The 13,789-nt window shown below is 44.5% G+C and overlaps 1 protein-coding gene across 1 annotated transcript in view; it reads right to left on the bottom strand.

Moving 5' to 3' along the window:
• Window positions 1-13,789, bottom strand: part of LOC144679777 (peroxidasin homolog) — a 660,879-nt gene that overhangs the window by 71,984 nt on the left and 575,106 nt on the right. The window contains exon 18 of the mRNA XM_078540527.1: window positions 7,268-7,402. Coding sequence (XP_078396653.1) covers window positions 7,268-7,402 — 135 coding nt within the window. The remainder of the gene's footprint in view (window positions 1-7,267; window positions 7,403-13,789) is intronic.

Below are 13,789 nucleotides of genomic sequence, written 5' to 3'. Positions count from 1 at the left end.
GATTGCATGAGAAACTGAATCAAGACTATGCTGTCTAAAGTGAAATGACAGTTGTGGTGGGTGAGATCAGGTGCTGCATGGGAGTGTGATCAATGGGTGGGTGGAGATGCAGGTCAGCTCAGATGGACAACTGAAAGGGAACCCCAGCAAGCAGCATTCAAAATGCCCAGGACATTGAGGTGAGTATGAAATGTGAATGATCCGTGTACATGGGAGACTGCTTGCACAAGACTCCGAAAGGCCCTGCCGCACACACACTTCTCCCTCCAGAATTACTCGGTGGCCAGCTGCTCCCTCTGCGGTGACAGAGGACGGGGTTGAGGGGTCACAGGCAAAGGGGGCTCAGAGGGAGAGGACGGCCTCTGAGATTCCTGAGTGGATGACCAGGGGTGTCCAGCTGCCGCTTCTCCTCCCTTCAGGTGCCTGGAGGCCCCGGCCTGACCCATTGAGGGGAAGGAGCACCTGGAGAGACATCGAGGTGCCCTGTTTCCCTCTTGCATTGCCACTGCAGGAACTCACCCATGGCTTCTGTGATGGAGTGCAGGTTTGCACACATCTCAGCATTCTGCTGGACCAGGGTCTCCATGACGTTTGCCTTCCTCCCCATAGAGACCTCCATACATGCACATTTGGGCACCACTCATCAGAGAGCAGGTGGACGCACTCCACCAACTCACATGCCACTTTGTTCAAGATTTCCAATAGCTCTGCGTGATGTTCCCACGCCTTTTGCTGACTCTCCAGGATGAGTTGGAAGGCTGATTCCAGAGGTTTATCATCTGACTCGGACCTCACAGATGCTTCTTCCCCAGCAGTCCTCCCAAGTGCCGGGGAGCTCGGTGGAACCTGCCTTCTGCTGTTACAGACACGTGTCCATGTGGTGACCACCAGGTTGTAAACACAAGCCCGCTCTTGATCTAGGTCCCACCGAGGTGTGTCTCTCTGTGCTGGTGCATGGTGTGGGTAAGCGCTGTGACGGGTCTTCCAGGTTACTTATTTCCAGCTCTTCAATGGAGGTGGGGACCTGGATGAGGGGCTGTCTGGCTGAGGGTGTCGGTCACTTGGCAGAGCTCCCTGCGAACCAAAGTAGAGATAAGTAGCACATGACAACAGAGTCAAAAGCAGGAGAGAGAGCACATTTGTGTTGAGAGAGGAACGATGTGGTGCAGGATATTCATGTGGGTTTTTGCCGCTGACCTCACAGTCACTGCAGGCATGGCCACATCCTCACCAGTCAGTGCGATGGCACACTCCTTAAAGTGAGTGAGGGGTCTATTGTGGGCCACTCTACCCCCAGTCTGGGACCTCTGATGTAAGCAGCTTCTCCTGCACGAAAACAGATGTAGAGAGTGTGACCAGGACACAAGGCACTGTATGGAATGTTTGTGTGGTGAGTGGAGACATGTACGGGATGAGGATGTGAGCTCCAGAGGGTAAGAGCCTGATGGAGATGTGAGGGTGTGTGTGAGAGTTAGTGGTGTTGTCCCTTGAGGTTTGAGATCCCTGTGGGTTTGTGACTGTGAGAGTTGAGAGTGATGAGAAGAGTGAGTTACCCTGGCGGGACGGATGAGACCATTCATCCTGTAGTGGCATTTGGTGGCTGTGATCTTTTGCAGGGCATTGGTGCTGACCATCGCTGCTACCGCCTCCCATGCTGGATTGGTGATGCAGCGGCCCATCCTGCAACCAGAGCAGGGGTACAGGACATCAAAATGGGCCTCCACATCATTCAAAAGGCGCTTGAGGGACGCGTCACTGAAACGGGGGCTGCAGTATTTTTTCCTTTTGGGGCCATCATGTCTTCCATGCAGCAGCCCTGGGCTGGAGGCACTGAGAGATGTGCACATGGCTGCAGTTTAAATATGGTGCCCGGCGTGTTGAAGCGTTGAGGTGATGGCGTGGCGGGCGATTGAGAGCCTGCCCACCATGGAAATAGCGTGTATCCCGGGAATGCATGATTAATATAGCGGGTTTGGGACGATACAGCGTGAGAAGCCATCACTGCGGCTGGCGGGTAAAACAGCCCTCAGCCACACTTAGTGCAAACCTGGGACGATTCCGCCCTGGTTTCATAATCACAGTTTTCTTGATCAATATAGTAAGGGAGAAAAAAATTACAGACGTTGGAGAAAGACAACCCATGAGTCTTTGTAGCTAAGGGATTAATATGGCATGTTGTTGTTGGACTGAATATGGGATTGAGCAGGAGATCAATCTTGTACAAGATCAGGTTGAGCTGAAACAGGCATCCAGGAAGGTTAGAGTGCAGAATTTCTGGTGAACTCAACTAGATTGGTTCCATCTTGTTAATGTTTTGGCTCATCCACAATTTGATCTGTCAGGCAGCTAAGCAACAGTCATAAAATCAAGGATAATGGTTGGGAGATAAAGCAAAGTATAAAAAAAATGACCTCAACACATCCAAAACTGCTTTACTTTGAATGAAATACTTTTGATGTGCAGTCGCTGTTGTAATGTAAGAAGTGCAGTCGTCACATTGCACACAACAATGTGATACTGACCAAATAATATGTTTTTGTGATGTTATTTGAAAGATAGACATTGTCCGGGAGAATTCCCCTCCTTCAAAATAGTGCTATGTCAACCCGAGCAAACAGGATCAGCTGACATTATTTGCTGGCCAGTATGTATATAAGAGGTGATCTCATGCTTGATGAGATGCAGCATATCTATGGGGAATAGCATGAGGACCAGAATGGAACCTTGGGACAGGCTAGAGGTGCTGTGTGCCCAATTAGAAATGGAACAACGTGTGGCAGTATCATGGAGGTGGACCTCAGAAGTGCGGTGATGGAGAAGGACAGCATAGTTGATTGTGTTCCATGCTGTAGAGTCGAGGAGGAGGAATGATAACATACAATGGTGACAGTCACATGGAGTATCATTGATGAATTTCACTTGGGTGGCCTCAATGTTGTGGGCATTTTGGAATCCAAACTAAAGGAATTTGAAGAGGAAAATGATGAGAAAAGTGTGTATTGAATTGGCTGGGAACAAAATAATCCAGGATCTTAAAGAGGAAGGGGAGGTTGAATTGAAGTTGGAAATGACAGAGGGTGGAGGGGGAGGAATTATTTTTAAAATGGGGCTGATTATAGCAATTTTGCAAACTAGGGTGTGAATGGAGAGCAGTAGTTGAAGAAAGATAAAGGTGATAATGTGGGGGATTATTGGTCAGAGGAGGGGCGGTTTTGTAATTTTAAGCTGAGAAAGGAAGAAATCAAGGGTGCACAAGTTGGATCTGACTGAGGAGATGAATCTGGCAAAGTTTGCAGTCGAGATAAGGAGCATTGGTGTGGAGGGTGGCCTACATGTGGTCAAGCAGGATAGAGAGATTGTAGGAGGCTGAGGTAGCTAAGTAGATAGCATCAATTTTCTAGACAAAAAAATTGCACCAGCTCCTGGCATCTGGTATCTAGAGAGAGCAGGGGAGTGGGCATGAAAGAAGCAATTTGTAGGGAAGGAAGGAGTTTTGTATTTCTTTTGCCTCTTGGATTAGCCTAAAGTAATTGGATGATTTGACCTTGCAGAAGCAATTATTTTTTCAGTTGGTTGATCCAGATTCCATGATGGCTGATCAGGCAAATCATGTCCTTTACGGGGTCGAGCTCACAGTCCTCTCTTTCAAAACCTGTCTGCCATGTATTAATATAAATGACACTTGGCTAGTTTTATAGCTGGAGGCTGAACCATAAACCCAGTTTCACACCTGGGAGGCAAGTTGAAAATTTACCCCTATATTTATTTATTTAGTTCATTTTGTGAGAGTTAATTAACATGGCTGGGATTCTATCCATATACACTGACAGAAAACAGGAACATTCCCACCTTAATCGCTGGGCATTCAGGAATGCTTCCATCCTCTCCACAAGAAATCAAAAAAAAAATATCTGCTTTATAAAGCAAAATAGGTCAAAATAACTAATTGTTTTGTTTTAACATATGCAATCTTCTTCCTTTTGATGTAATTCCTAGTCAGAGACTTACACATCCACTATAGTGGAGGTACAGGTACATTCGATGCAGCTGAACAAAGAACCCAATAGTTTAATGTGCACACTATTAAAGCTTTCGAACTAATTTGTATTTTGATTCTGGTGTAATCTTATGATGTCTTCTAAGTCATTATTGAGAAATAATTTTCAGATTGTTTAACTATCTAGTGCCTATGAACTGTCACATTATCTCTTCAGTTACACAATGTGAACATGGATAGCGTGGAACCGAGAATGCTTCCTGTCTCACTTCAGGATGCGCCTTGTTACTCATAGTTTAGTTGACCTTGGTCAAGCTGCTGAGGTCATTAAAATGCTTATGGCATTGTATTGCCATTTTTGGATTAGTTGATGTAACACTGAGCGCCTGACGTCTCTTCGGGCACCTCTCAGGGTGCTCCGGATGAGGGCGGCAGCTCCCCCGTCCCTCTCCCAGTGACCGTAGCATCCGGTGAGGCTGCAACGACTGGGGAGATGCCAGCTGTGGAAATGGCAGCTCCCTCCCAGGCGGGGCCAGCACAGGCTCCACAGGCCAGCAGGACAGCAGAGTGAGCAGGCTGTCTCAGATGCCATTCTGAGCGATGGGGCAGCACCAAGACGTAGCACCTAGAAACAAAAATATAAGGCACCTTAGGCACACCATGGGTTTTTCACTGGTGCTTTCGTGTTGGCCCGAGATGAGGTCCTTATGATTTGCTTTGTTTGGTAACACTATTCTCTTTCTTTTTGGAATAAGTTGGTTTGCTTGACAGAATAAATTCAGATATGTCACTATGGCTGAGGGTGCCTCTTTTCTTCTGCATGTGTATGGTTTGCAAAACTGTAATGAGTGCTTGGTTGGACATTCAGCTTTATTAACAAGGCCCTTAGTGACTGTTCCTAACTTGGCAGATTTTGCACTTAGGTATCGAGTATCGAGCCTACAGCCCAGGCTTGTCCTGGTGGTCCATCTGTGGTGTGCTAGCTGAAGGTTCATTGGATTAAAGCCGCCCAGGTGTCCCTGTCTCCCTGGAGTATGCCCGGGTCAGCGTCTACCCCCTCAGCATTTCCCTGTGCGTGCTCATCCTCGGACTCACTGCTGGATTCATTGTGTGCAGCCGCAGCCACTGCGTCGATGCCTTCATTGTCCACTGCGTCCCCCCTTTCCAGAGCAAGATTGTGGAGAGCGCAGCATGCAACCACTATCACTGAGACATGATCTGGGGGTTACTGGAATGCGCTCCCTGAACGGTCCAGGCATTGGAAGCACATCTTGAGAAGACCGATGGCTCTCTCCACCACAGCCCTTGTGGAGGCGTGGCTCCTATTGTACCACTGCTCAACTTCTGTTCTTGGATGGTGGAGAGGCATCATGAGCCACCTTCTGAGGGGATAGCCCTTGTCACCCAGCAGCCATCCGTTCTGCCGAGCCAGAGCACTGAAGAGCCCCAGCACCTGGGAGTGTCTGAGGATGTAGGTGTCATGGGAGCTGCCTGGGTACCTTGCACAGACTTGTAGAATCAGCATCCTGTGATCACACACTATCTGCACGTTCATGGAGTGGAAGCCCTTCCTGTTGACGAAGGCACCGGGCTCAACTGCTGGCACCTTGATGGCCACATGTGTGCAGTCTATAGCACCCTGGATGCGGGGGAAGCCAGCAATGGCCGCGAAGCCTCTGGCTCGCTGTGCCTGACTTACCTGGTCGCAGCGGAAGTAGATGAAGGTCAATGCCCGTCTGAACAGAGCGTCTGTAACCTGCTTGACACAAGTGTTCACAGCTGATTGGGAGACACCGCAAAGATCACCACCGAGCCCTGGAAAGAGCCAGAGGCATAGAAGTTGAGGGCAACTGTGACCTTCAGAGCCACTGGCATGGGGTGTCCACCCACACAGTTAGCGGAGACCTCAGGCCCAATCATCTGACAGATATAGTCAACTGTCTCCCTTGAGAGACGGAGCCTCCTTCAGCACTGCACCTCGAACATATTGAGGTAGCTGCTTTGCTGCCTGTCTACCCAGACAGCAGGATAGTGGCATCTTCTGCGGCCCCTTCCGCCTTGGACTACCTCTTGGCCCTGCACCCCTTGTGCCTGCGCCTGTACTCCCAAAGGTGGATCCCCTGGAGGCTGAATGTGCACTCCTGGTCCCCTCTCCCTTCTAGCCCTCCGTTCCTCCTCTCCAGTGGAGAGTTCAGCTCCCATTCCCAGGCTAAGGGAAGGCTTCCTGAAACCTGCAGGCCCAGCAAAGATTACTCACTGCAGTGTGCTGACCTGAAGGTTGAGTCCAGAAAGAGCAGCTGGTATGTGTTTTGAAGTACTGCAGATCACACAGGCAAGTTTCAAAAACTTTCAGAAATAAATGCTTGACTATGTACACTCGCGACCCCAGTGAGCCTTCTTATCCCGCCCGTGGATGAGATTAATACAAATGTATCCTACCCGCCTGCCCATTGTGCCCGTGTGCCGACCTGAAGATTGCATGGGTGCTGAAAAATCAGTGTTGATTAGCGCCTCAAGGGCCTGAAGTGGCCTGTTAATTAATGGTGGGCGTGCGTCGGACATCATTGCATGACCGCCCAGCGAAATATCGCGATGGCGCCCGGTGAGTTCTGGATGCTCGCCCGATGTCACTGCACGTCATTTTACACGCAGATGTGCGGGGCTCGGTCCCACACGCCAAAGGTAAAATTCAGCCCCATGTCCCCAACTGCCCAAGGGAAATGAAGCCGCAATCGTTCCCCTCTTCCACTTAATGTTCACTTAGGGGCCATTTTCTGCTTCCACCAATAGTTCAGCTCCCACACAAATTCAAATTTGTAGCCAAGCTGTGGACATGAAATATTCATTCCATATGAATCTTTTAACAATTTGTGTTCAAGCTAATGTCAAAACTGAAAATCTGGGCTGACTGTTTCAATGATCTTGACAAGCGTCATCAAAATGTAAAAATACTTCAATGGGTTGAAAGCATTGTGTGTGATAATAATCTCGTCATAGTAAACGTGAAAATTATTTCATGCAAGTACATTAATAAATTTAATAGGAACACCTTAATTATTTCTTCATTAATACTGCTCAGTTTGACATCTGATCAAAAAAAAAAGCTGCAAACAAAACGTGAAAACAAGCTAACATGGTTTCAACAGTGGATGAGAAATACTTCAACTCTGCAGTTAACTTCCAAAATTTGTGCAATACAATTGATTTACTGTGTTTGTTATCTACTACTGCCACATTACATATCCTCTATTCCTCTTAAAAGTATCTTACCTGTCACCATCCCTCAGCCTTTTGAATTGAGTTACAAATAGACACATCAGGGTAGGTCCCACTCTTGTCCCAGGAATTATATCTTCAACCATCAGAGCTGGCCACAAGTCAATATTCTGTGGTGTACCATACAACCTTGAAATAATAAAAACATGTTTGACATTGAACAGTGTAATAGAAGAACACAAGAATTAGGAGCAGGAATAGGCTATTCGGCCCCTTGAGACTGCTCGCCATTCAGTAAGGTCATGGCTGATCTGATTGCAGCCACAACTCCACTCTCCTGTCCACCACCCCCCCATCACCCCTTAACACTTGACTTACTTGTCAATGAAAAATCTAACTCAGCCTTGAATATATTCAATGACCCAACCTCCACTGCTCTCTGGGGAAGAGAATTCCATAGACTAGTGATGCTCTAAGAGAGAAATATTCTCCTCATCTCTGTCTTAAATGGGAAAACAATAATTTTTAAACTGTGTTCCCTGGTTCTAGATTTCCACAAGGGGAAATGTCTTCTCAGCATCCACCCTGTCAAGTCTCCTCAGGATCATAGATGTTTCAATAAGATCATCTCCCATTCTTCTAAACTCCAATGGGTACAGATGTAACCTGCTCAACCTTTTCTCACAAGATAACTGCTTCACCCAAGAATCAGTCAAGTGAACCTTCTCTGAACTGCTTCTAAGAGAATTATATCCTTTCTTAAGTAAGGAGACTAAAACTGTACACAGTACTCCAGATGTCCTCTAACTAAGGCCCTGTGCAATTGCAGCAATGCTTCCCTACCTTTATAATTGATTCCCCTTGCAATAAATGCCAACATTCCATTTGCCTTTCTAATCACTTGCTGCACCTGCATAGCAACATTTTGTGATTCATGTACCAGGACACCTAGATCCCTGAGTACCGTAAAGTTCTGCAGACTCTCTCCATTCAAATAATATACCGCTTTTCTATTCTTCCTGCCAACATGGGCAAGTTCTATATTATACTTCTTCTGCCAAATTTTGCCCACTCACTTAACCTATCTAAATCCCTTTGTAGACTCTTTATGTCTTCTTGACAACTTACTTTCCTACCTATTTCTGTGTCATCAGTAAATTTAGCTACCATACATTTGGTCCCCACATCCAAGTCAATGATATAGACTATAAATGGTTGATGCCCTGGCGCTGATCCCTGTGGCACTCTGTTAATAATAGTTTGCCAATACGAAAATGATTCATTATCCCTATTCTTTGCTTCTTGCTAGCTAACCAGTCCTCTACCCATGCTAATATGTTGCCCACTATATACGAGATCTATTTTTTCTGTAGTAATTCCTGACATAGCGTCTTATTAAATGCCTTTTGGAAATCCAAGTACACTACATCTACAGGTTCCCTTTATCCACCTCACTTCTCACTTCCTCAAAGAACACTAATAAATTAAACAAAAATGATTTCCCTTTCACAAAACCATGTTGACTCTGCCTGATTGTATTGTAATTTTCTAAATGTCCTGCTATTACTTCCTTAAAATTGGGTTCTGGCATTTTCACTCTGACAGATGTTAGGCTAACTGGCCTATAGTTTCCTACTTTCTGTCTCCCTCCTTTCTTGAATAGATGTGTTACATTTGCTATTTTCCAATCTGCTGGGACCTTTCCAGAATCTAGGGATTTCTTTTAAGACCCAAGGATGCAAGCCATCAGGTCCAGGGGACTTGTCAAACTTTAATTTGTATAGTTTTCCTAGTACATTTTCCTCAGTGATTGCGGTTATTATAAGTTCCTCCCCTCCTTTTATCCCTTGATTTTCAAGTAATCTTGGGATTTTTTTGTATCTTCTGTAGTCAAGATAGACACACAATACTGGTCAATGCTTCTGCCATTTCCCTGATTTCCATTATTAATTCCTCAGTCTCACCCTCTAAGGGACCAGCACTCACTTTAGTTACTCTTTTCCTTTTTGAATACTTGTAGAAACTCTTGCTATCTACTTTTATATTTCTAGTTAGCTTTTTCTTATACTGTAATTTCTCCCTCCTTATGTTTCTCTTAGTCATTCTTTGCTGGTTTCCAAAATCTGCCCAATGTTTTGACCTACCACTAATCTTTGTAGTGTCATACATGTTTTCTTTCATTTAATACTATCATTAACTTCCTTATTTAGTCACAGATAGTGCATCCTTCTCATACAGTCTTTCTTTCTAAATGGAATTTATCTTTGCTGAGAGTTATGAAATATCTGCTTAAATGTCTGCCACTGCATCTCTACTGCCCTAACTTTAACCTATTTATGTTTAAGACACTAGTCTTAGACCCACACTTCTCATCCTAAAACTGAATGTGAAATTCTATCATGTTATGATTACTGTTGCCTGGAGGCTCTTTTAATATGAGGTCATTAATTACTCCTCATTCATTGCACATTACCAGGTCCATTATAGATGGTTGGCACGAGGAAGTATTGCTCTAAAATTAATTGTTCTGAATACACTCTATGAACTTACCTTCCAGGCTACCTTTGCCAATCTGATATGGCCAGGATTTTACCCTCGTCGTGCGGTCTCAGCAGGGGCGAGTGGGAGTGGTCGGGAAGCTGACTGCCACCCGTGATCAGGCAGCAATCACGATTTCACACTGGCGTGCCAATCAAGGCCTACCCAGCATGAAACATGTGCTGCAGCACTTAGTGCTGCCTGTGCGGGGGTGGCTGGGGGTGGCAGGGGGAGGAGGGCAAGTGGGGAACTTAGAGAATGCGCGCAGGTGTGCACAGGAAAAGCTTCCTGAGGCACAGAGCTGCCTCGGGGAGCTGAAGATTAAAAAAATTAAAAATAAAGGATTTTAAAACGTTAAAAAAACATTTCCGTTCATGTGACTCTGTCACGTGAGCAGGGACATGTTAGGAATGAAATTTAAACATTTTTATTTAAGTTTTATTTGCTGTTGGAAGCTTCATTCTGCCTGTGGATGAGGCTTCCTAAAAAGCCCAATGGCCACTTAGCCTTTTCGCCTGCCCTCCAACCGTAACTTTTGTTATTTCTTACCTCTACCCAAACTAATTCTACATCTTGATCTCCTTGAACTAAGGTCAATTCTCACTACTGTACTAATATCATCCTTAATGAATAGTTACTCCACCACCTTTTCCTAGCTTCCCACCCTTCCAAAATATCAAATACCCTTGAATATTTAGCTCCCAGCCTTAGTCACCTTGCAGCCACAAATTATACACAATATGCATTCAGATACAGAATCTAATTCTGCTTTTTTACCATTCTTGCAAACTCTGGCCTTGTCTGCCCATACACTTTTAGGTTTATTTGCTCTGTCCCTTTCTGCGACTCTCTAGTTATTGCCCATATCATTACCCTGCTCTATTGTCTTGTCCTTTCTCTTTAATTTGCCACACCATGCAAAATTGGATAATGTTTCATACACTATATTACATGGTTAAAAGTATGACATTTAATGCATGCCAATTGTGTCTTGTCTTTCAGAGGCGTAACATCAGTTCAAAATGTCATATATTCATTGGGCAAAAATGAACAATCAGCAGAAAAAAATAACAATTGGCTGAAATAAGGTTTTATCCATTGAGTTACTCATTAAATCTGTTTGAATAAAACTGAACAAATCAAAAGCAATTCAATTCAGTAACTACTGATGGATTTCATTGGCTATAATAATCACCTTGAACACTTATTTTTACAACAAAATAATTTGTAGAATATTACCTAATACGCTAAAACCTGAGCAATCTTTTTTTCCATAATTACCAATCCTGAACTGGTAGCTTGCAAAAACTGACCACTCAAATAATTTTCTGACATTTATTTGAGCTGTAAACATGAATTTTGCAGCTAGCTAAAATACATCATCAGAAGCAATAATTATAATGCAAAATTTCCATACATATTCAACAAATTTGCTTAGTTTTACTCAGCATTATCTGTATGTTCCTTTAAGTTGAGCATGGAACTCAAATTAATATACTTACTGTGAGCCATCAACATCATGTTTGCTTACATATCAATGATGACTGTGGGCTGGATTTTGCTGTCACAACACTGGGCAAACCCATATCTGTAGCTGAAAATGGAGCTGGGGGACTGTAAATTTAAATTTCCCAGCCAACTGGTTGTCATTTTGACCAGCACGGCAAAGATGACAGGTCACAACCCGACATGAACTCAAAGTGACATTGGGTCAGCTTTGTAAATGTCTGCCTCAATTTTGAATTTCCTTGAGCTTGAAATCTTCAGCAAGGCAGGAAGGTTCATGAAGCCTGTCTGAAACATGTCAGGTCAGTCAGTTCGTGAACCTTGGGGCAAGCCTGTTGTGGAGTTGGGAACCTGTGACAAGGAAGTTTAAAAGTACTTGTCAGCTTCAAATGACATAAGTAGATGCTTTATGTTAAGTATTTTTTAATGCAGTTATGCATAGGGCTCAGTCCTTAGAAGGTAGGTGACCATTAAATTAATTAGTATTGTGTATGGGTTCAGATGCATTACAGTACTTTCTCCAATGGATAAAGTTCACATCTGCATTCAACAGTTTTAGGCATCATATGCTCATGTGTCATATAGACTCTGTGCCTTCATTTTTACATTGACTTAAAGTCCAGACATCTGTTTAGCCTTTGAAAAAAACTGAACAGATGCCTGACTTCTTTGATTGAATGTCCATCTGTTGAGCCTTTGGAAAAAAAAAACTGAACAGGTATCAACTTCAATAGTACCATTATATTGAGCTCTGGGGGGTTTGTTTAAATAACTGTGGAATGGAATCTTATTATGAATGTTTGGCTGAGTTCCAAACCACACTAATGGATTTGGCTTAGCAGAAATTGTTTACACAGCTGTCAAGGGGACTGTGAGCTTTGTTTCATTGACAGTTTTGTGATCAGTTATTAGGATTAAAATGCTTTGAAGGGGTTTTTGAATGGATGCTTGTTTATTTTGATAGGTTTGTGAGCAGTTAGGAGGAGTTATTTTTTCAAGTGGAGTTTGAATGCCCATGTGTTGATTGACACTTTTATGAGCTCTTAAAAGGAAAAAAATTTTCAAGTGGCGTTTTAATGGATAATTGTTTATTTATTTATTTCACAAGTATTTCAAAGACTTGCTAGTCTTATTATAGGTTCATAAGTTCTGCTCATAGTGGATACTGGATGAGCAGGTAAGGAGGATGCATGGGGGTCATGGAGCGATCATGGAAGATATGAGGGGTATGGAGGGAGTATGGGAGATATGAGTGGGTATGGAGGAGACATGGAAGATATGAGTTGGTATGGACAGAGCATGGAGGCAATATGGAGAGGGCATGGGGTACGGAGGGGGCATGTGGATGGGTGAGGAGGGGGTGAAATCTGAGGGCTTGGAGACCCAACAATCACCCACTGAACTGGGATGATGTCCCTGTGAATCCTGGGATTCGCCTTCCTCAATTCCCATCTGCTTTGGGAGGTGACAGCCTAGAATTCAGCCTGACCCTGACTCCACAGGGGAAGACAACATGTTTGCAGGCTTATATGAAAATCGTAGGGAACAGTAATGATGCATCTCTGGCACAGACATGATGGGCTGAATAGCCTCTTTCTGCACCCTAACTTTCCTATGGTTCTAAAGAATTTTGAAAGAAGTTTAAGACTTATTTGTAGAGACACTTAAGAAAGCTTTTGAATTCTCAGCATAAACAAATAAATGTGAAGGTGTTTTAATTATCAGCCTGTTTTTCAGACCCTCAAAAAAATAAGCACTGAAATTTTAACTGAAAAATCCTGTAAAATGTATCCTCCACTTCATTTTCTGACTGATGCTGACACATGCTGGGAGATTGTCCATAACGTAAACCTCTGAGTGCAGCATGCTGGATATGGCAAAGTTGGCTGTCATGGGTAACTACCTACATGTGATACCATCGGGAAGAAATTCCAGACCAAACCCAGTTTTTGAGAGAAGCTGAGGCCTCTGTGTTAAAATATGAATAAAGGTGCTCAAAGACACAAAGGATAGAGTTATGGGCCAGGACCTTCGAATGGCCGTGGGGTCAGGATCCAGTGCAGGTGGGCTTCAGAGGTTGTATCAGCATTCTGAGGCCTCCATTGTGAATTTTCAATGGGCTGGCAGTGGGGAAGGAATGGGAAAGGCGTCGCCTCCAATTAATGATCCTTTAAGTTCCTTAGGAGGCCTGCCTGGAGTGGAATAACATTTTCAAAATGTTTCCCACGAGCCCGGACAATCCTGTGCATGTCAGCACACAGCTGTCAGGTGCGTTGCGGGGCCCGAATAAATTTCTTTGGAATGGTTTTGAAAAGAATCTGTGGAACCAAGTAGCACCTGTTAAAGCAATGACCCTCACCTTGTTGCGCAAGGCTGCTGTCCGACTCTTCTCACATCCTGGCTTTCCCAGGGGCCGCTTCCTCAAATTAACAAGGCAGTGTTGCTGGCGCTAGGCAGACAGCTCCTGACTCCTACAGGCACTAGGTGCCTCTAATTGGGCATGGAGCTCATCTCCTGACCAATTAGGCCATT

This window comes from Cetorhinus maximus, chromosome 4 (assembly GCF_964194155.1).
Source record: "Cetorhinus maximus chromosome 4, sCetMax3.hap1.1, whole genome shotgun sequence".
Classification (NCBI taxonomy): domain Eukaryota; kingdom Metazoa; phylum Chordata; class Chondrichthyes; order Lamniformes; family Cetorhinidae; genus Cetorhinus; species Cetorhinus maximus.
This window is presented reverse-complemented; position numbering and strand designations above follow the sequence as displayed.